This window comes from Sorex fumeus, unplaced genomic scaffold, assembly GCF_029834395.1.
Source record: "Sorex fumeus unplaced genomic scaffold, SorFum_2.1 ptg000098l, whole genome shotgun sequence".
NCBI classification, from domain to species: Eukaryota; Metazoa; Chordata; class Mammalia; order Eulipotyphla; family Soricidae; genus Sorex; species Sorex fumeus.
This window is the reverse complement of record NW_026606155.1, coordinates 334,998-357,521: the sequence shown is the minus strand read 5'-3', so window position 1 is coordinate 357,521 and position 22,524 is coordinate 334,998. Positions and strand designations below refer to the sequence as shown.

Below are 22,524 nucleotides of genomic sequence, written 5' to 3'. Positions count from 1 at the left end.
AAGAGGTTCTTTCAATTTCATACCCAGAGAGGAAAACTGGTTATTCAAGGAGTCTAAAACTGGGGGTCCCTGATGACCATGCCAACTGTGCCCCAGGGAATGCCAACACTTCAGGCCTCCCCATGTCCCCGAGGTTCCTCCAGAAAAATGGCTTCCAAATGGGCAGGCATTAGGAACCCGACCCTCCTCCCAGTCTTGTCGAGGAAAGGCTCCAGCGGCTTTTGGGGGGCTGGAAAAAATGGGAGCTGTGACCCACAAAGCAAACCTATTCAAAACTTTCTTCTCTTTTTTTTTTTTTTTTTTTTTTTTTTTTGCTTTTTGGGTCACACCCGGCAATGCACAGGGATTACTCCTGGCTCTGCACTCAGGAATTACCCCTGGCGGTGCTCAGGGGACCATATGGGATGCTGGGAATTGAACCCGGGTCGGCCGCGTGCAAGGCAAACGCCCTACCCGCTGTGCTATTGCTCCAGCCCCAAAACTTCCTTCTCTTTGCTTCGGCAACAACGTGGAACTCACAGCTTATAAACATGGGAAGGGTCGTCCCTTCCACCAGCAGCTCTAGAGCTGCGGCTCAGCCCCGTTCTCCGGGCCCCCTGGCCAGCATCAAGGGAACTCATTGGCCTTCCGGAGGGGGAAGTCCCCCTCGCTGCCCTGAGAAGGACTGGCACAGGGAAAGGGGATGGTGAAGTCGGCCGTGTTAGATGCTCGGATTTCTCAGTTCTGTCTCTGGGTGCCAACACGGACTAGCGTGAGAACTTGGGGTACCCCCTGTCATGCCCACGGAGTCTGAAAGGGCCACCGCTCTGTTGTCTGGTGAGAGGAGGAAGCGCAGCCCGTGTCCCCAAGCAAAAATTCCTTTCCTAAGGCTGGGAGTCCAGCGGGACAGGGCTGCTGGAAGGACAGCCACGTGGCCGGGCGGCACACTGGCACTCCACTCTTATCTGCGCCTTTCTTCCTTCCTTCCTTCCCAGTGACCTCAACACTGTGGCCAGGGTCATGGGAGGTGACAGGTACACAATGGCTTCAAGTTCCTCTGGCAGAAGGCACGCCTTAGATGCGGGACCAAGGGGGGCGGAGGAGGATGAGATGTCACACTCTGGGCCTAGGAGGCAGGTCTGTGTTTGGGGAGGGCGAGACGCTGGGGCCGGGAACACTCAGACCCCTCCTGGAGTCCGACTCACCAGCAGGGACACACTTACTGGTCCCATGAGTCAGCAGCGAGCGCCTCCGAGACGGAGGGCAGGTGGACGGGCCCCAGACAGCCCAGGAACGGGCAACGGTGCTAGGGACTACCCCCCCTTTCCCATCACACCTTCTAGGGGAGGGAGTGGATGTGAAGAAATTGGGAGGGCGGGTTCAGTATTATCCACGCCCGTGTAGTAGCATTAGGCATCACTGGGGGACACTGGTTTGGGGCCACACATGGCGGTGCTCAGGGATCACTCCTGGCGGAGCTCAGGGGAGCCTCGATCATGCTGGGGATTGAACCCAGGTCAGCCGTACGCAAGGCAAGCACCTGACTGCTACGTCCATTCTCGGGACTCAGGGTGTTCAGTGATTATCTTCTCTAAATAAGGGGGAGCATGTGCCCAAAAGCTTTGGGCAGGGTCTCTGAGTAAGACATATGCCTGGGAGATGTGAGCAGGATCACAGGGGGTGAGAGGCAGCCCCAGAGGCCATGTGTGCTCAGGAGCAGCAGACCCTAAAACTGGTCCTGCGCCCCCAGACCCGAGCACGCAGCCCGTCTAGGGAGACTCAGTGTTGGCTGCTGGCTCTCAGCTTCTCCCGAAAAAACAGAAATGGTGAAGTCAAGCTCATGGGTCTGTGGTCATCGGAGCAAGCGGGGATCCCCGAGACCTCTCTGACCCCACAGGAGCTGGGGCCCAGAGGCATCACCCTGCCCACAGCCTGCTCCTGCACACAGGAGCACTGAACGGGGAGCATCTCCAGCCCAGGCTCCCTTCCCTGTGTGGCCAGCGGCCCAAGAAAGCCTGAGCAGACAGCTGGAAGGATTAAGACACCCCACATTCCGCCCAGGTTCCCCTCACACTGGTGACCGTGCAGAGGACATGGCAAGGATGTGGTGACCCTGTCAGCACTCCTGGCCCTATGACTGCTCCAGCCTCACTCCCCAGACAGGCCAAAGGCCTATTCTGTGGGGGAAGGGGCAGTGTGGGCCGAGATGGTGAGTCTTCCCCAAAGGCAGCCCCAGGGGAAACTGTGACATCAGGAGCAGGTGGGCTTGTGGGGCGCCCTATGCGGTTTCCTGGCCAAGCAGAGCTGCGGAAGTTTCCAGACTGGCAGGGCGCTCCCCCAGGGTCCATGGGGGCCTTCAGGAAGTGGGGCCCAAAAGCAGGCGGGGAAGGCCCAAAGGAGGGGTCCCCCACTGACAGCGGGAAAAAAAGAGGCTGGTCCAAACCCCACTGGGCCTCCTGCAGTTCTTACAGATATTTAATAAAAATGGAGCTGGCAGGGCACGTGTGGGTACCATCTGGGCATGGAGGGGAACATCCTTCCCTGGCGGGGGGGATGGAGGAGCTGGCACCTCTGCCCTGTTACACTCGCCTCCATGGGACTCACTCCAGGGGACTCAGTCCCCAGGGAGGGGCGGCTGTGGGCTGCTGTCCAAGGTGCAAGGGTCGAGCTTTGCAGAAAACCCACCTAGCCCTTTTTCTGGAAACTTCCTTAAATGATGTGGCGTGCAGGGCCGGCTCCCCCGGCAGCCAAGTAAGCATGAGCCAGCCTCAAGATGCCTCTGACTTCATAAGGTTCTACCTTGCACGCAGGAGGGCTGGGAAAACTCACTGCACCCCAAAAGAGAGCAACAGTGTGACTGGGGTGGCTGTCTTGGGCAGCGAGAATGTTCTCGCAGGTGCCAGGGGCTGGGGGAAATCTCATCTCTCCGCAGATGAACTGGGTCTGGGTCTGGAGAATTCTGGATAGCCACGGCCCAGAGGCTGCCGGGCGGCCGGAAGTGAGGCGACAGCCAGCCAGACAGATGGGGACATGCTCAGCCTCGAGCTGGTGGGCGGGTGGCAGGTTTAAATTCCTTGTTGTGATGGTGCTGGGGGGTTGTCGAAGGGATGAGGGGAGGAGGTGGAGGGACCAGAGCAGCGAGACTCGCCACTCCTGCACCAAGGCGCTCAGTGGGGGCACCAGAGCCCCAGGTTCTGGGCACACCCGCAAGTATGCGCTGGCCAGCAAAGGGGAGAGCGGACAGTGGGAGATTCTGAGGAAGCAGAGGCTGCGTGGAGCGCGGTTCTCGCTCCTCCCCTTGTGAAACCAGGACCAGAGGGCCGAGATGCTGGCATGTACAGCCACAGGGATGGAGTAGGGCCAGCCATGGGCAAGAGATGGACCCAATCTGAGATGTTGCTGGGCAGAGCTGCTAGCCCCTGGGGCATCCTAGCTCCAGGTACCAGACATAGCCACCAGCAGCCGGGCATAGCCTGCACCAAGAAGTCTTTGGTGATGCAGGAGTGAATGAACGGCCCAGGAAATGATGGTGCCCAGAGATTGCCCGGCAGCCAGGACAGTGTGTCCCCGTCACAGGCACTGGTGGAGTGGGCAGCAGTGGGGAGAGAAAAGCAGCCCAGAATTTGGCCCCCAGCCCAGAGTTCACCTGGGGCTGCTTGTGCTAGAAGGGAGAGGAAGGTGCTACCCACTGCATGGAGCCCCTTTTGCCCAGGGGGCTCCTTGGCCTCCATCACTGATGCAGAGTAATGGGTGCCCACTCTGAAATGGTAGAGAACACTGCCCAGGAGGGGAGCAGACCTGGGGCGCCCATCTCTCCCAAGCAGTGCACAGACAGCTCTGGAAAAACCAGGAGAACGCCGTTAAAGATGACAGTGGGAGGGGGAGGGGTCCTCTGCAGAGGCGGCCAGGGGCCACCTGCTGAGTAGGAAAGACCCAAACTGGGGATAATGCAAAGGAAAGGGACCCTGGAGGCATCCCAAGCAGAAGCCAGGGCAACCCCATGATCAGGGGACAATCAGACAGACAAGGAAGGCTGCTGGCGGGAAACGAGAAGCAAGGGGACCACCGGGTGCTGAGGAAAGTGAAAACAAAACCAAGCATCCTGGGCAGGTTAGAAGGAGAGAGCCGGACGGCAGAGCCTCCGAACAGGGGTGAGGGCTAAGAGAGCAGAGAAAGAGACGCAGAACAAATGGGCACCCGTGGGCCACGCCAAGCACAAGGAAACGACTTGCTCTTTCCAGCCCTTTCCAGGGCCCAGGACAGGGCACCACCTGAGGGTCTAACAGCCCAGGGCAGTAAAGGACATGCACAACAAAGGATCAGCCAGGGGCTCCGAGAAGGGAGAAGGGCTGGGAGGCACCTGAAGTCAGTCATCACATGGATGGTGGAAGAGGTATCCAACACTCTACCTGGTCCCACTTGGTGGGGGGCTAGAGAAAGCCCTGGGGGGAAGGACCTCCCAGGTACTCTGGTTCAGGGACTGACCGAGCCCCAGGCCCAGCAAACAAAACCTAGAGTGGATGACAAGGCAGCAGCACTGGGGCCTGGCTCATACCCTGGTGCAGCCCTGGTTTACAAGCTGGAGGGGGCTGGAGAAGCCACGTGGGGGGTTGCGCGAGCATCCGTTCAGATCAAAGGGCCAGCCCGGGAGTCAGCACGGGCCTGGCATGCTTGGGGCCCTGGGCCAAACCCCAGCACTGCATGGTCTCCCGAGCACTGGTGCTCCCCAAATGTAAAGGAGCACAAGGATGGCCTGCAGAAGGCAGGCGTGAGGAGGAAGAGCTCGAAGAGGGGCAGTGTGACTTCTGGGAGCCCGCTGGTGTTCACGGGCTGAAGCTGAGACACTGCACGCAACTGACCTGGGTTCAATCCCCAGCACCCCATAGCGTCCCCTGAGCACCGCCAGGAAGTAATCCCTGAGCACAGAGCCTGGAGTAAGCCCTGAGCACTGCCAGGTGTGCCGGTCCCCACTGCCCCCAAGAAAAGCCTTAGAGTATCTGCCACTTTTTAAAGTCTCAACGTGCATTACTTGGGTGAGTTTACAATAAATAAATGGACCCGGCTTGAAATTTTGTTCCCTATAAGCCAATATGCAAATGATACATACAGTTTCCCCTTCTCAGTCATTTAAAAATTGGTTGGCTGCCAATCGGAAACAATTTTGAGGCACCAAGGCCAAATGATGGGTGAAACAATATGACATTGATGGTTGAAACAATATTACAAATCCCCAGAGGTAAGAAAGTTGCACGTTGAAGCCATTCACATTTGGGTCCCTCTTCTCCCAGCACTGGAGCTTTCGTGTCTGTCCCTCGGGACGGTCAGTGCTGCCGGGACACTCACACATGGCCTTTAGAGGGACCCTCTCCATGCTCCCAGCTGCTTCTAGCCTAGCCTGGGGGCTCGGCTGCTCTTGGGGGTCGCCTCAGAGCCAGTAGGGGCCAGATCTGAGCTGATGTCACTCCCACCCGTATGCTCTCGGCTGGATGGTGACACATTCCTTGGGTCCTGCTGGAGTCTGCAGCCTCACAGCTAGCTGCTCGGAACAAGCCATCGCTGGCCACTGGCCGTAACCTCGGTCCACCTGACCTGCCTTTCTGGGTGCAGCTCGACAATCAAAAGGCTCCGAGGCTCCCTGAGAGCTGGACATTGGGCTAGGAGTGCCTGGGAACACGCTTGGGGAGGGGAGGCCAGCAGGGAGAGTCATGGAAGGACCATGGACAAGAGGAAGAGGAAGACTGGGACCTCCCTACCACCCTGGATTCTCGAGGTTTCTAGAAACTTCTTTGGGCATGGACTGAGGATGGTGAGCCTTGCATTGTGGGTGACCGAGGCTTTCTCAGGGCAGGAGTCCGTGGGACCATGCCCAGTGCACCCCACTTTGGCACGCCTCCACTCAGCCCCTCTGCACTCCTCCTCAGGTGCCGGGCTGCAGCCTCCGGGGCCCGGGGAGGGGCACAGAGAGACTCAGGAACCAGTGATGGAAGTTGGTGGGAGGAGGGGCTGTGTGGGGGAAGGGGGAGGGGCCCCGTGTCACCCAGCACCCTGCTTTCAACCCCCTCGAGGCTGTCCCCCTAAAAGTGTTTATTTGAAAGGAAGGTCCTGTGCATGGAAAAAGTGGGGAAATCCGAGTTTGACCTCAGCGCAATCACAGCATCTTTCTGAAACACTTCCCCTCGGGCCCCCCACCCCATGAAATCAGGCTGAAAAAGCGCTTCCTCCACTTAACCCAGGACATGGCCTTCACCTCCAGCCCAGGCTCTGTGCTTTTCGGGGTATTTCCTGCGCCCACAGTTTCAGGCTGGCCGTCACAGGCGCACAGGTGCAGCCACTCACCCCTGCACGCATGAAAACCTCCCCGCTGGGAGAAAAACATGACAATCTCCTTTCCAGGAGTCTGCCTGGGGCTGCCCTCTGTCCCACCCCCCCACACCCCTCTTGCCGCACACCCTCTCCCCGCTTCTGCCCCCCGACCCTCATCTGAGAGCTCAGTGACTCAAGCCCGTCCTGACCTTCCAGCCAGCCTGGGATGAGCCGGACTCGGGTGCCAGCTAGGACCCTGCCATGCCGATGCCGCCCGCGCTAAGGGACCGAGCAGCGGGCACAGCCCCGAGCCCCGAGTTCACAGCCAGACAAGCAGCGTGAGGACTTACAGAGGAGAAGGGGTGCGGGCAAGGGAGGCGGGAGGCTCGGCCGGTTGCCTGCTCCGATGTCCTCTGCAGCCCGTACGCGGGGAGGGGGTGGTCCAGACCCAGGGCCCAAGGGAGGGAGCGGGGCGGGCCCCGGGCGGGCCCCAATGTCTTTATTGCCAGGTCGCGCTCAGAGCCTGTTGACGTCCAGCTGCGGGAAGAGCAACAGGCAGTACACCAGCAGCCAGAGGAAGAGGATGAAGTACATCATGTCGGGCTGCTGCACCAGCTGCGTCAGCGAGTCGCTCCGCGCGGCCTGGCCCTCCTGCGTCATGGTTTCTCCCGAGCTGGTGGCCTTCCTGCAGGAAGAGACACGGCAACGCAGTCACTTGGGGGGTCCTGGCCCTGCATGCCCCCACTGCGCTGCCCGGGGGAGCCCTGCATCGGCCCCCACCCGCCTCTCTCCGCTCATGCGGGCATGAAGGTAGGTGCTGGGCTCCGGGAGTGTCACCAGCTCTGTCCGTTAGCGCAGATGGGCACCCGGGGGCGGGTGAGCCGCAGAGGCTGGCCCACAGCCACGCAAGCACCTTGGGACAGCATCACACCCTGGCTAGCTCGATCACCCGACCCAGACCTTTCCTCTAGTGCCCTGAACTCTGGGCCGGCTTTGGACCCCTTATTCCTGACACAGGGCTGGAGCGATAGCACAGCAGTAAGGTGTTTGCCTTGCACGCAGCCAACATGGCCGACCCGAGTTCGATTCCTCCGCCCCTCTCGGAGAGCCCAGCAAGCTACTGAGAGTATTTCACCCGCACGGCAGAGCCTGGCAAGCTCCCCGTGACGTATTCCATATGCCAAACATAGTAACAACAAAAGTCTCCAATGGAGACGTTACTGGGCCCGCTTGAGCAAATCGATGAACAACAGGAGGACAGTGAACAGTGAATTCCTGACATACCCAGAAGAGCAGAGAGGTTTAGTTCTTTTCTCTGATCCCTGTCCTGACCCCCCTCCACAGTGCTCAGGAGGCCCCAGGGCCATTCCTGGTGATACTCAGGTCCAGCCTTACATGCCTGGTGGTTCACGGCTGGCGCCTGACAATGTGTGTCCATTCAAGGCGAGCAGCACCAGATGCCACCAGGGTGACCACCGGCAGTGCTCAGGGAAGCACACAGGGTAGCAGCCTCCGAGCTCTGTCCTGGCTCAGCAGAGAAAACCTCCAGCCAGGTCCGCTCCCGCCTTGTCTGGGAACCTTGTCTGGGGGTGTTGGAATCGATGCTTTCAAATAAAGGCTGGCTTTGGGCTGGGACTATAGCACAGCAGGTAGGGCCTTTGCCTTGCACACAGTCAACCCGAGTTGGATCCCCGGCATCCCATATGGTCCCCCAAGCACCGCCAGGAGTAATTCCTGAGTGCAAAGCCAGGAGTAACCCCTGAGCATCACTGGGTGTGACCCCCCCCCCAAAAAAGAAAAAAAGTCCAGGACAAAAAAAAATAAAATAAAATAAATAACATTTAAATAAATAAATAAATAAATAAGGTCTGGCTTTGATTAGAGTTGGATGAAGCACAATTTTCTACTAATGTTTGGGGGCCACACCCAGGGGTATCCCTGGCTTACTCCTGGCTCCGTGCTCAGGGATCACTCTAGAGGGGCCTGGGAACCATAAAGGATGCCAAGGATGGAACCCAGAGTAGCCGTGTACAAAGTAAGAGCCCTACCCACTCCCCTATCTCGCTAGCCCCCCAGGATTTAGCATTCTTGTATTTTGCAGATGGCCGTGTTGTTATGATGGCCTGCTTTTTTGGCCCAGCAGATAAAAGAACGCGTGGAAGGATGTGGTGATCGCCCAGCTCAGTTCTAGACTTCTGCCAGGGAAGGGTGGGGGGAGGGGGGGCCTGGCCTGACGGGAGGAGACCCAGCCTGAAGTCACATGTCTACAGGAGCCCAGAGCTTGGGCCTCTGAGGGCAGAGATGGGAGCAACAAGCCCTGGGCCATGGGTCCTGGGACAAGGAGGGGCAGGCAGGGGACAGCAGTGCCTGGTCTAGGACAGCAGGGCCTTCAGGCAACCTGGCAAAAGCTGCTTTTCCTCCAAAGCGTTTGGAGAGAAAACCCACTCCCTGCTGGGGATCATTGATTTTCCCCAAGGCCAAGCAAGCCCAAACCAGGAGCACACGGCCGTTCTCAGACCCATGGCCCCAGCGCAACTCTCGGGCACACACAATCGGTTGGACGGTCCTTCTTTCCCTGCCTGTGACCCTCAAGACAGGGAGGGGGTTTCCTTGGCCCCTTGGAGTAGGAAGGGGAGCCAGGCTGCTCCCCGGTTTAGAAGCCAGGGGGTGGGTGCTAAGAGTGGCCATGCTGGCCAAGGAAGAGTGCGGTGCTGAAGAGTGCCGGAGGGAACTTTCTAGTTTCATCGTTAACATCCTTCTAAACCAATTCCAACCAGTAGCAAAGATGGGAGGGAAAAAAAAAATAAAAGGACACAACTGAAGGGGGCTGGACATTTTCCAGGGCATGGGAGGCTCTCTGCTCCCCTCGGATACGAGCGGGCACTTGGGCCCACACTCCTGTGACCTGGAGCTCAGGAGGTACGTTCTCGCCTTCCCGTTTTCTTCCATCTGCCGCTGAGTCACTCCTGTCCCGGGAGTGGGATCAGGGGACTCTGCCACAGGCTGACTGTGGGAGGTGCGGGCAAGTTTAATTAAATACTGCTTGTTGTTTAAGCACGGCTTGCGGGCACCCGGCCGCTCCCCCGGGAGACGTGGTGAGGCTGGGCATCCCTGGGGATGCGTCTGTCTCCTTTCCAACCCGTGTGTGCCCAGCGAGTGGCAATCTTTCTGACTCTAGTGCTCTTAAGTGTACGGAATACTTTCATAGACATCCTGGCTTGTTTGCTTTCCCTCTTCATGTCAGCTCTGATGCCATAAAACTGTAAAGTCACCTCAGTGAGCTTCTCAGTATTGTACCTGCAGTGATGACACAGAACCGACAGCGTCAGCCCGGGGACGCGGGGCGACAAGGCCCTATCTCTGCTGAGGATCCCTGTGGTCTGCCGTCGCTGAGTTTTTCAAGGGGCGGGGGTGGGGCTGGAGCGATAGCACAGTGGATAGGGCGTTTGCCTTGCACGCAGCCGACCCGGGTTTGATTCCCAGCATCCCATATGGTCCCCTGGGCACCACCAGGAGTAAATCCTGAGTGCAGAGCCAGGAGGAACCCCTGTGCATTGCCGGGTGTGACCCAAAAAGCAAATAATAAATAAATAAATAAATAAAATAAAGCCACATGATGTAGCATTTATATCAGAAACTTAAAAAATTAAAAAAATAAACAAAGGGGCAAGGCTCCTCACCCAGACCCATCTTCATTATTCTATTTTGTGTTGTGGCTTTGGTTCTGTTTTTTTTGGGCCACACCCGGCTGTGCTCAGGGTTTACTCCCGATTCTGTGTTCAGGGACCACTCCTGATGACCATATGGGGTGCTGAGGACTGACCCCAAGTTGGCTGCATGCAAGGGAAGGGCCCTAACCACTGTGCTATCCTACATTTCCAGTTTCTAATTTTGGGAAGTGGAGTTCGCCAGCAATTCTCAGGGGCCTGGGAGCCACTCCTGGGGACCTGGCAGTGTGAAGCATTTCAGGTTCAGAAGTGTCGGGGAATGAGGACCACATTGGGCATGGATGGGTGGACAGGGGTTTGGGGGGCAGTGGAGGCCCAGGGTCACACTGGGTAATGCTCAGGGATCTATGCAGTGCTAGGGACTGAACTCAGGGTTCTGGTAAACTGTCTACTGGACTATCTTCCAAGTGGGGGTATCGTCTAAGCCCTGCCCAGAGGGGTGAACTCATCACCGTTCCCTTCACACTCAGAGCCAACTCCCCGTGTCAACTCAGGCCAGGGTGGATGAGGGCCACCCCCTGGAGGCAGGGGCTGGAACGGAGGGGGGAACCCCAACATGTAAGCACACCCAGAAGGAAGCGGCAACACCACGCACCTGTTTAACATTCGGTTTCTTCTGTCATCCACATCAGCTGCGTTCCTCAATTGAACATAGCTAAAATGGTCCTACAGTGAAATTTATAAACAAAACCCGCAACCCAATTAGTAAAGATGAAATCTCTGAAACAGAAAATAAAATGATTTTGAACACAGAAAGCTGAGCACACCACGCTTTTCTCGGTGCTGTAAACATCTAAGTTTCAAAAGCAAACTAAGAAACGTTCTCCGTTATTCTACCCTCTCCCCACCTCCTCCCCGCAATAGTGGACCCACCACCCACACACAGCAGACCATGGAGCTAGGGGTTACCCGCACACCTGGGGCTCAACAGCTGAGAATCTAAGATACACCATCTTTGAATGTGATTTCTCCAGGGCTGGGATGGGGGAAGGGGTGGGTTTGGCTGCATCTTACTGGGTTTTTTTTTTTTTTTGTTCGTTTTTGTTTTATAACAAAGAGGCCTTCGGGCTTTTAAATCACTTTATTTAACATCCCTTACTGCCCAAACTGGACATCCGATTGGATTGTGCCTAACGACAAGATTTCATTGCCTGTCTTCTATCCAAAAGTACAGCTGTTGCACGCCAGTAATGTCAGAGCTCTGGGCTGGGGGAGGAAGGGCGGAAAGGAATTGATTAGCCGGGGACTGAAGGAGCAAGAAGAAAGTCACATACTAACCGATTCCAAAGACCTATTAGTATGTCGTCGAATGTAAATGCTGGAATCACTGTGGCTGGTCCTGCAAAGGAAACGCAGGTGGTCAATTGCAGCCCTCAGTGCGCATGCTCGGGGGCGGCCACGCCCAGCCGCGTCTTCCACCGGCGGCTTCTCGGCGAGACACGAGAAAAGATGAGAAAGGTTATCCGCGTGTCCACCTGCACCGAAGCCGTGCCAGTCAGGAGGATGGACACTTCAGAGACCCTTGGGGGCCGTGTCTACAAGAAGCAAATACAAAAAAAAAAAAGTTTGGGAGAAAGAATTTTACAGGGAAAGCTGATCACATACTCTTGTCTGTCTGCTCTTGGGCCAACACCAGGTGATGCTCAGGGCTCGCTCCTGACTCTGCGCTTAGGGGACCATCTGGCACGCCCAGGTTGACTGCATGCAAGGCCAGCACCGTACCCCGTAGTACTATCACTGCAGCCTGCATCACAGGTTCTTAAAAGTGGCTGGAACGGCAGGTGGCAGGATCCCTGAGGTCCAGGCAGAAAACTCTGGACCTGTTTGATGATGAAGAATGAGGAAAGGGCTGTTGACCCCTAATCCAGCCGGCTGGCCTAGCACGAAGCCAAGAGAACCTGCCCGGAGTCTGGTCTTCACTCTGGCGCCCCTGTGAGGTGCTATCAGTTTGTCTCACCCGTAAAATGGTCCTGCACCCCCCTACCCACCAGCCTTATGGCGGAGGCAGAGCTGAGCAGTGCTTGAGCTGGTAGAGACCCTTCTAGCCATTTCCCACCCACATTCCCCTTTCACCAGCCCACACGGGAGAGCGCAGCGCTGTTACAAACTCCGGATCCGTGCCGCGGCGGATTCTGAAATCCTGGTGGCTTGCTGAGTTGTTTGCTCGTGGCTGTGGCTCTCTCCTGGAATGTCAGCCTCCTCCCGACTCCAAACGCTACTTATCCCATGGATTCCGGTCCAGGGGGACCCCAGTCCCCCGCACACTACCTCCCTCTGAAATGTGAGCTCCTGCCCACCCACCCAGAGGTTGAGAATGGCACTGGGCCCCCACAATCACCCAGCAGCTGGTCCTCAGGAAGCCCTGTGTGTGCCTCCCTGGGTGCCAGGGCACAGTCAAACCTGGTCCAATGACCAGCATGTGAGTGGTGTGGGGGAGGCACCCCACTCCTGCCCCCCACTCCCGCAGGCTGTCAAGTATCCAGCTGCCATCTGAGCGGAACCAGTTGCCATAGTCAGGGAGAGTCTGAACTCAGACACAGTGAGAGGCAGCAAAGCACCAGCAACCCATCAGCCCTCCCAGCCCAGGCTGCTCCGGGGACATCCCAGTATTCCGGTGCCCACCCTGCTTCCATCCATCCGCTGGGCCAGGTACATGAACTTGGAAATGAAGCCTGGGGAACTTGGGTCCCACCCCCCCCCCCCGCCACCTCGGGTGCCTCGTAGCTGAGAATGCGTGCGTTGGTCCCACACTTGCGTGCCCACCATAGTGATGGAACATCCCGTAAGACTGGGAGTGGGGGCACCAGTGCTCTCCCCCCTACCCCCCTGCCAGGTCTGAAGGTGAATGTGCTGGCGAGAGTCGGAAGAGACCGGGTTTGGCTCCAGATAGCTCTGAACCCAAGTCCACACTGGGATATATCCAGCTCATGTGGTGTCATGGAACAGAGCTGACGGAGCGGCCAGCATCCTGCCTCTTCCGTCTCCATCCCCAGAGATACCCAGCATCCACGCACCAGAGATGCCAGCCGGCGGAGTCCACGTCACGTCCAGGTCCGTGTGACAATGACGACCCGGTCCCCCGCGCAGAGACCAGCTTCACTATGAGGCTCATAACCAGGTCTGTTCAACACTCTGCCTAGAACCCCCTGCCCCCACCTTCCACCTTGGTCACCAGGGGGCTAGCAGAGCGCCCCCCCAAGTCCATGTTACTGCAGGCATGGAGGAGAGACGGCTGTGGGGTCCACACAGGGGCCGCCACGAGCAGGTCTGCCCAGGGCGACCCATTTCCTGTCTCGAGCTCCCCGCTCCGGTCAGACACCAAGGTGGACAGCTGCAGACATCTGCCCAGGGGTGGCGAGCGCAGCAGTACCTGGACTGGACTCTGTATTCGTTGGCCTCCTCCTCCTCCTCCTCCTCCAGGTCCTCGGAGGATCGCCCAGATTGGGGCGCCGTGAACAGTGCACTGTCCACGCAGCCTACGTGCTTCCTCTTCTCCTTTTTCTTCGTGCTGGTTGATTCTTCGGTGACCTTCGCTTCTGCTGGCTTTGCCGCCTTCTCCGAGTCGGAGGGTTCCTGGGTTTCAAGACAAGACAAGAGGGTCCAAGTCAGCCTTGAGAGATGGCCAGGGGCACCATCTCTGGGCTCTGGTCCCCTCCAAGCTCCGCCCTTGGGACCTGCTACCCACTAGTGCAGCTCAGCCTGGCCCTGGCCCCTGGGCGGAAGTTCAGGGGCAACAACCAAGTGGGGAGATGGCCCGGGGTCAGGGGCTGTGAGCTCTGCTCTGTCCGCACCTGACCTCGAGTACCTCACTTTCTCCAACCCCCCCATTTCCGGTCCGACAAACAGGGTTCATGAGTTCCCACATCTTCCCACACTCAGTACCACGGGCCGTCCTCCGGCCCTACGCACCAGCCTTCCACTTAGACACAGAAATGAATCTGGGAAACCAGGCAGGGCGGGGGGGGGGGGGGGTGCCGTGGTGGTGGACCCTGCACTTGCAAGGGGTCACATCAGGCCACCACAGACTGGTGAGTGGATCCTCCAGGGTCTCTTGCCAGAGGCAGAGCAGAACACACGGTGCTATCTCTCTCGGAACGCCTCTGCCCCCTGAGGAGCACTCTCACCCGAGCACCCTGGGCACCCTGCATCCACATTGGGGGGAACGCTGGTGCCTCAACTCTCCAGAATCCCTTTGGGGGCTGGGAGGACCTTCTCAGCAAGTTGACTCAAGCACCAGAGCAAGTAGGACTCAAGCACCCAGAGTCGCAGGGTCGTCTGAGCCCCTTCCCTCGGCAGAAAGGGACAGGAGGAGACAGGCGAGTGGCTTTATTCTGCGGGGAGGGGGAGGGTTAAGGTCACACTTGGCAGTGCTTAGGGCTCACTCCTGGCTCTGCACGCAGAGACCACTCCTGGCAGGACTTGGGGGACCCTCTGGTATGCTGACTCTACCCCAGCTTGGTGCGTGTGAGGCAAACACTTTAACCCCAGTATTATCTGTCTCTGGGGCTGGAGCAATAGCACAGCGGGTAGGGCGTTTGCCTTGCAAGTGGCCAACATGGCTGACCCAAGTTCAATTCTTCCACCCCTCTCGGAGAGCCCAGCAAGCTACCGAGAGTATCTCACCTGCACGGCAAAGCCTGGCAAGCTCCCCGTGACGTATTCGATATGCCAAACACAGTAACAACCAAGTCTCACACTGGAGACGTTACTGGGCCCACTTGAACAAATCGATGAACAATGGGAGGACAGTAACTGATTATTATCTCTCTGGCCCTCAAATCTAAAGACTCAGAAGAAGAAAATGCTGTTTTCAATCCTTTTAGAGGGTGAGGGGGGGTCACATACCAAGGACCTCCCCACCCCATCCTAGATCACAGTTGGGAGGTTAAACACACAGACTGGCCTGCTACTAGGGAGGAGGGGTGCTAGCCCTCTCCCCACTCCGCAGATCACAAGGCCAGGAGTCAAGTACGGGGGGGGGGGGGTGAGCCTGTGTGCAGCCCCGGACCCTTTGCTGGTCTCATTCTTTGCCGTCATCTGCTCCTTCTCCTCAGTTCCTTGGGGGCTGGTGTCTGCAGCACCAGAGATAAGAATCCCACTTTGCTTATCCCGGGCGTGGTAGGGGTGAGAGGAGCAGGGCGTGGGGGGGGGGGGAAGGTGGCTCGTGGACCCAACCCCCAGGCAGCATGGTGCAGGGGTGCACTCCAGAGAGTGGGGACTCTGGAGGGGGTGTACACTGCTGTACACCAGTGTATTAACACAGAGACCCCTCCCCCCATCCCCACGGCCCCTCTGCTGAGGAGACAACGCAGGTCGGGGAGGCAGGTGTTGACCCAACAGCAGGATGTATATGTCCCTGCACCCCACTCACCCATCCCAGAACCCCCGAGCTGGCTGCCAGCACCCCACAGGGCGGATGCAGACACAGGCATTAGGCACACGGCTGGCGGCAGAGCGCAGACCTCACGTGTCCCAGGCTGAGGGTTCCACACCCAGCGCTGAACACTGCATCTGTCATCTGTGAGATTCGAACTCACTTCCTGGGCCCTGAGCATCCCTGTAGGCAGGACTGACGCCCGTCACGGACTCCGGGGGTGAGAGAGTCCCGTGTTCAAATACTACAGAGAGGGGCTGGAGCGATAGCACAGCGGGTAGGGCATTTGCCTTGTACAAGGCCGACCAGAGTTTGATTCCCAGCATCCCATAGGATCCCCTGAGTACCACCAGGAGTAATTCCTGAATGCATGAGCCAGGAACAATCCCTGTGCATCGCCGGGTATGACCCAAAAAGCAAAAAAGCAAAAAAAAAAAACAAAACAAAACAACAACAAAAACCAATTACTGCAGAGACACCAGCCTTGCTCTGAGCCCATGAAGGCCTGTTCTGATGGCCTGAAACTTGGCCATCACCCCCTCCCCCACCCCGCTTAGGGACAGACCAGAGGAGGAACCTCACCTGGCCCTTACAGCAGCTGCAGGACGTGGGGAGCAATGATTCCCCAGGGGCAGTGCTTGGTGGTGACCACTGACCATCACTGTCCCAAATGGCTGTCCCCCTCAGGGGGCCCCAGGAAGAGCTCAAGAGACTTAGAATGTGCCCGGCCGGAAGCTCCAGGCCTGGCAACACCACACACATACTGAGAGTAGATTTGGCAGCTGGTGGTCCGGGGCCCCTGGGCCTGAGAATCAGCAGTGCAAGCGAGCACCTCGGCCGAGGAGTGTGGGTGTGAGTACTGCTGGGTGTGAGTACTGCAGTGACCCCCATGAGCACCATGACCACAGAGGATGACCCTGTCATCACCCATCAGTGATATGGAGGGCAGGCAGGGGGAAGGGAGTGAAAAACCACAAGGGCTCTGCCCAATGCAGCGAACCCCCAGACCCAGCCTTACTGAGGGGGCAGCCCTGGGGGAAGGGCCACGGAGGACACTCTCCGGGTGCAAAACGGAAGGAAGACACACTCTGGGGGGGGGGGTCGGCCTGCACCCCAGCGAGCATCTCCTTAGCTTCCGGTCCTGGGCGTGGTGGAGGAGGGAACCCCTACCAATCCCCCCATCTCCCTACTTGATGGAGCTACAGGAAAGGTTAGAGTCCCGCGGACAGCATTCGAGACCCCCAGACCCCCATCCACGTACCTGCTGCGTCTCCACAGGGGTGCTCTCGGGGACCTTGCTGGGGGGCTGGGCAGCCGGGGGTGTCGGGGGCGTGAGCACTGGGATGGGTGACTCGTCGTCATAGTCATCCGACTCCCCCTCCAGGCTGGGTTCCTGGTCGCTGTCGGGGGTTTGGTCCTCATCCTGCACCCCGCGGCCCTGCACACAGGCCTCCAGCTCCTCCAGCCCTTCCTCCTCCTCCTCCATCTCCGCCTCCTCCTCCTCCTCGTTCCTCATGTCCTCGGCGCCTTCGGCGTAGGCCTCCAGCACGGCCGACAGGGGCACCTCGTAGTGCGGGTAGTAGAAGAGATCGTGGGGGATGACGGAGATCTTGGACAGGGGCGGGGAGCGCTTCAAGTCCAGGCCGTCCTGGCTATGGCTCTGCAGCGTCTCCAGGCTGGCGCTGACGCTAGGCGGGTGGGGTTCCGGGGGGCTGCCGTCCTCCAGGCTGCGGCGCCGGCGGCCCGGGGACTTGCACTTGGCCTTCTCGAACACCTCGGCCTTCCTGGCCTCGGGCGCCGGCTCCTCTGGGTCGGGTGTCTTGTGTGCGGTCTTGAAGCTCCTCTTGCCTGGCTTCTCTGCAGGTTCCTCCTCCTCCTCCTCCTCCTCCATCCCCTCTTCCTCCTCCTCCTCCCTCTCTGCGGCGCCCCTGTCCTGGTGCAGGGGTGCAGGCTCGTCTCCGAAGGCCTGCTGGCTGGTGCAGGCATAGTCGACCAGGTCACTGTTGAATCTGGAGGCTTTCAAGGGGATGCCCTCGAAGCCGTCCTCCTCCGTCAGGGCCTGCGTGGTCAGCAGTGGGACCTTGAGCTCCAGGGTGGAGGCCAGAATGGGGCTGTCCCGGGCAGGCGAGCATGAGCCACCCTCTTCCCCCGGGCTGGCTGTGCCGTTCCAGGAGGGCGGACTCGGGGAGCCCTGAGCAAGCCTGTCCATGTTGGCCACTGGAGACCCGGCCCTTGGGGTAACGGGGGTAACGTCGGAGGCGACTTCTGGTTTGGGCCTCCTCTCATCCTCTATCAGTCCAGCGGCCAGCCCGGGGGCATCCTGGGGCCAGCCTGGCGACGGCTTTCGGGCCTCTGGGGGGCTCCCTTCGAAGCTCAGGTTCTGGCTGTAGAGCGTGTCCTGGCTGCACGAGGTGTCCTTGTAGAAGTCGGCCTCGAAGTGGACCGTCTTCCTAATGGGCAAAGAGCTGGACCTCCGGTTCTCCTTCCTGCAGGACAGGATGGAAGATTCCGGAAGGGGCTCGCTGCTGCTGCTGCCGCCGCTGCTGCTGTCCTTCCCCACCACTCCCGAGAGGACCTGGCAGAGGACCTGGTCCACGATCTCAGGGGGGCTGTCAGCCATGAGCATGTCACTGTCGCTGCTGTCCGGCGGGGAGCTCTCCTCCACGCTGGCCGACTTGTCGGGGACGAAGACCCTGGAGGGGCGCGGGTGCACGGTCTCGTGGTTCACCAGGCGGGTCGGCTCCCCGTTTTCGGACAGGAGCAAGACTTTGCTCTCCTGCTCAGCCCTGGCCTCTTTGATGCGGACGAACGTGGACTCGATGGGGGCTTCCCTGTCCGAATCCACAGCCTCGTCCTGCAGGGAGACAGGACGAGATGGAGTCAGAGGCGCGTGCAGGCACCACTGGGGTGACCCCCACAAACACCCACCATGAGCCTCCTCCGGGGGGCCTGGCGGCAAAGATTCTGCTGAACAGGGAAGCGGGGGCCACCAACTCGGGTTCTCACACCAAACCAATGACAAAGACGCTTAAAGCTACGGTGGCAGAGAAGCCTCAATGCACTGAGCCCTTCTCTTGCTTCCTGGGAGCCTTTCAGAGCACCGGCAAGCTCGGTCCCAGGGCACAGTGGAATGGAGGCACCCCAAGTGCCCCAAGAAGTCAGAGTGCTGGGATCCAGCATTACTGCCATAATGCGTTCACCAATGCCCAGGAAGGTCAGAAATGATGAGGTGCTCCCAGGAGGTGCTCCTGGGAGGTGTTCCCGGGAGCTCTCTGGAATAGCCACTACTCCACCCCACCTTGGCTGGTCTTTTCTACCTCTCATCAAGCTAACATTTTAAATTTTCAGTTGAAAAGGTAACATTCATTTTTTTGTGTGGGGGGGACAATTCCCAAGGAGTGCTCGGGAGGCCTGGGGGGTCATTCCTGGCAGTACACAGCTCTGAGTACTGGCTGGTGTGTCAGGCTCAGACCCCAAGATGTGGTGGCTGGTCAGGCCCAACGGTGTCGGGGACCAGCAGGGTCACTCTGGCAGTGCTCAGGCCTTGGTGGGGGGGTCACACCCTGTGAAGCTCAGGACATTGTATGGTGTTGGGGATTAAACCTGGGTTGGCACATGCTGAGCGTGTCCTAGCTGCTGTGTTAGCTCCTGGCCCCCAAATTAAAAATGTGAAGACCCACATGTGACCTGGGTTTGGACTAGCACAAAGACCCCAGCAGAGCCAATCCCCTCGTCAAAAGCTACAGAACTGCCTCTTTGCAGTGGAGAAGGAAGTCAGGATCATTAAGGGAAGGAGGAAATGAAAACATGCCTGACATGGTAAGTTCCAGTGTCATGACAAAATCCCATTTGAAATGTTTTCTTCAAAGTCTTCCTAGGGGCTGGAGTGATAGCACAGCGGGTAGGGTGCTTGCCTTGCACGCAGCCGACCCGGGTTTGATTCCCAGCATCCCATATGGTCCCCCGAGCACCGCCAGGAGTAATTCCTGAGTGCATAAGCCAGGAATAACCCCTGTACATTGCCGGGTATGACCCAAAAAGCGAAAAAAAAAAATACACAAAGTCTTCCTGTTCATGGGGCCAAGTAACAGTGCCACAGGCAAAGGGCTCGCCTTGCATGCGGCTGAAATGGGTTCAACCCTCCGCACCCCATGGTGTCCCGGCAGCCCTGCCAGGAGTGATCCCTGAGTGCACAGAGCCAGGAGTAAGCACCCTGGTTGTGACCCCCAAAACAAAACAAAAGTTTTCCTGTTCAGGGCCAGAGGGAGCTCCAGTGGTCTGGTTGGATCCCTGACACAGCGTGTACACCACAGCACCACCAGTGCCAAGAGCAACTCCCCAGTGCTGAGGACCACTGGGCATGTTCCAAACACAAGACAAAACAAAAACAAAAAGCCTTCCTGCTTGAAGTCAAAAAGAAGCCGCAACTGTTAGGGATGATAACAATTGCAGGCCTGTAACAAATGTATTTCCTTTTATTTGCTCGAACAATACCTGAAGTAATGGAAAATGGAATTAACAGAAAAGAAATCAATAAAAGTCAATCTGGGATGGAAAAACAAGTGTACAGAGGTAAAATGACAAAAGCACAAAGAAACAGAAGAAGCGGGGCTGGAGCGATAGCACAGCGGGTAGGGCATTTGTCTTGTACGCGGCCGATCCAGGTTTGATTCCCAGCATCCCATATGGTCCCCCGAGCATCACCAGGAGTGATTCCCAAGTGCAGAGCCAGGAGTAACCCCTGAGCATCGCCGAGTGTGACCCAAAAAGCAAAAAAAAATTTTTTTAAAAATGAAGGAAGTGATGGGATGCAATTGCAAGGTACAGAAGCACTTCGAGATAAACATTTTACTCAGCGATTCAGGGCAGGATGGCCAGGGTGAGTGTCATTCATCATCCCGAGAACTACTAGAACTACAGAGACGACGTGGCACACAGATGTGGGCAGGAAGCCAACAGAAGAGATTCAAAATGGGAAAAAAATCCAATAATGCAACGGCAAGTTGGCAAGGAAGGACAAAGTTGCTGAGATGAGACAGAACCAACGAGAAATGGGAAGATGAGAGATGACATCTTTGCAAACGATGGGGAACACTGACTACAAAAGGCATGAATAAAAGACCAGTGTTTGGAGCAATAGCATAGCAGGTAGGGTGTTTGCTTTGCACACGGCCAACCTGGGTTCGATCCCCAGCACCCCACAGGGTCCCCCAAGTCCCACCAGGAGGGATCCCTGAGCATAGAGCCAGGAGTCAGCCCGGAGCCAGCCCTGGGCGCTGGCAAAACTGACCACAGAGCCCCAAAGGGGTCATCAGCATCATCGCCTCCATCTCGGGTTGTCCGGGCAGAGGGGCCCTGGTACCCTCTCTCCAAAATTCTCCAACTGCATTGTGGGCCTTGGGGGCTAAATGGTGGGTTCGGAGGGTCATTGCCTCCTGCCATCTTCAACCTGGTGGGACGGCGATTGGTCGCTGCTCAAACATTCTGCCTGATAATCTGGGGGCCCGCAGTCACTGTAAAGGGGAAGGGGTGGGCCATGAGGGAGGGCGGTTGCCTGACTTCCAGGGCTGCGCTGGTGGATTCTGTCAGTTTAGGGGCCTCACCCAGCAGTGCTTAGGGTTGACTCCTGGCTCTGCGCTCACCTGGCTGGGCTTGGGGAAGGTGGGGATTGAACCCGGGTCGGCTGCAGGGAGGGCAAGTGGCCTCCCCGCTGTCCTTTCTCTGCAGTCCTGGGCTGCATTTCCACATCACTCACAGCAGATGGAGAGTTGGAACAGACTGTGCTGACACGCATGAACAGACACGCGGGTCTCCCCATCACACGGGGCACAGCCCCTGGCACGGCCGTTCCCGAACCCAGTGTCAGAGGAACACTTACCGGCTCTACCTCCGGGAAACGCTCGAGAAACTGTGCCACGTACGTCACGATAGACTGCTCATCTGGCGTATCCACCATGATGTCTGTGAAGGAACACAGGGGTCAGCAGGACACAGCACGGGCCACACCGCTCGCAGAATCACAAGGCCGGGGTCTCACACACCACCACGGGTGACACGCTGATCTCACACTTGCAAAAAGGTGGGGGTGGGAAGTCACCACGGCTCAGCCGGGCAGGCGAGTGGTGAGCGAGACCCCTCCTGATGGTGCCAGCTCCATCAGCCGGCTAGTTGCTAGACCAGAACTGCTCCTGGCTGCTGGCAGGACCCCCACATTAGCCGAACCCCTGTGGAAAGCAACTGGCCAAGTCAAATGCCTTAAAAGGGGCAAGCGTGGGGCTGGAGCGATAGCACAGCGGGTAGGGCGTTTGCCTTGCACATGGACGACCCAGGTTCGATTCCCAGCATCCCATATGGTCCCCTGAGCACCGCCAGGAGTAACTCCTGAGTGCAGAGCCAGGAGGAACCCCTGTATATCGCCGGGTGTGACCCCAAAAAAAAAAGCAAAACAAAAAAAAGGGGGGGCATGCATTCCCCAGCCTTGTTCTGTTCTGCTGTTGGGCCTGGTTCTAGCGAGAACCATCTGGAAGCCTGGCCGAGCTTCAGGCAGTACAAAGACCCCTGCAGTGCTCTACACAAGGAACTATGTCGGGGACAACCTTGGTATCCCACAGATGCTGGGGGAATTCTGCAAACCCGACACGGGTGACGAATGTAGCCCCATTAGTCACAAGGAAGGCACGAGCAATGTGCCAAATACTTAGTATCATGTTGTTAAGTGCAAGAAACAAGAGACGCATGGGGGGCTGGAGAAATAGCACAGCAGATAGGGCGTTTGCCTTGCATGCAGCCGACCCAAGTTCGATTCCCAGCATCCCATATTGTCCCCTGAGCATCACCAGGAGTAAGGCCTGAGTGCATGAGCCAGGAGTAACCCCTGTGCGTCGCTGGGTAGGAACCAAAAAAAAAGGGGAAAAAAGGGGAAAAAAGGGGGGGAGGGGGGCTGGAGTGATAGCACAGTGGGTAGGGACTTTGCCTTGCATGCGGCTGGCTCGGCCGAGCCGGGTTCGATTCTTCCACCCCTCTCGGAGAGCCCGGCAAGCTACCGAGAGTATCTCACCCGCACGGCAAAGCCTGGCAAGCTACCCGTGATGTATCTGATATGCCAAACACAGTAACAAGTCTCAAAATGGAGACGTTACT

The 22,524-nt window shown here is 57.9% G+C and overlaps 1 protein-coding gene across 1 annotated transcript in view; it reads right to left on the bottom strand.

The window, feature by feature from the left end:
* Positions 1–6,727: 6,727 nt before the first annotated feature.
* Positions 6,728–22,524, bottom strand: part of CLMN (calmin) — a 74,447-nt gene continuing 58,650 nt past the window's right edge. The window contains exons 8-13 of the mRNA XM_056133233.1: positions 21,263–21,345; positions 16,646–18,238; positions 13,381–13,583; positions 11,289–11,349; positions 10,606–10,676; positions 6,728–6,967 (exon numbers count right to left, since the gene is read on the bottom strand). Coding sequence (XP_055989208.1) covers positions 6,799–6,967; positions 10,606–10,676; positions 11,289–11,349; positions 13,381–13,583; positions 16,646–18,238; positions 21,263–21,345 — 2,180 coding nt within the window. The 3' untranslated portion in view covers positions 6,728–6,798. The remainder of the gene's footprint in view (positions 6,968–10,605; positions 10,677–11,288; positions 11,350–13,380; positions 13,584–16,645; positions 18,239–21,262; positions 21,346–22,524) is intronic.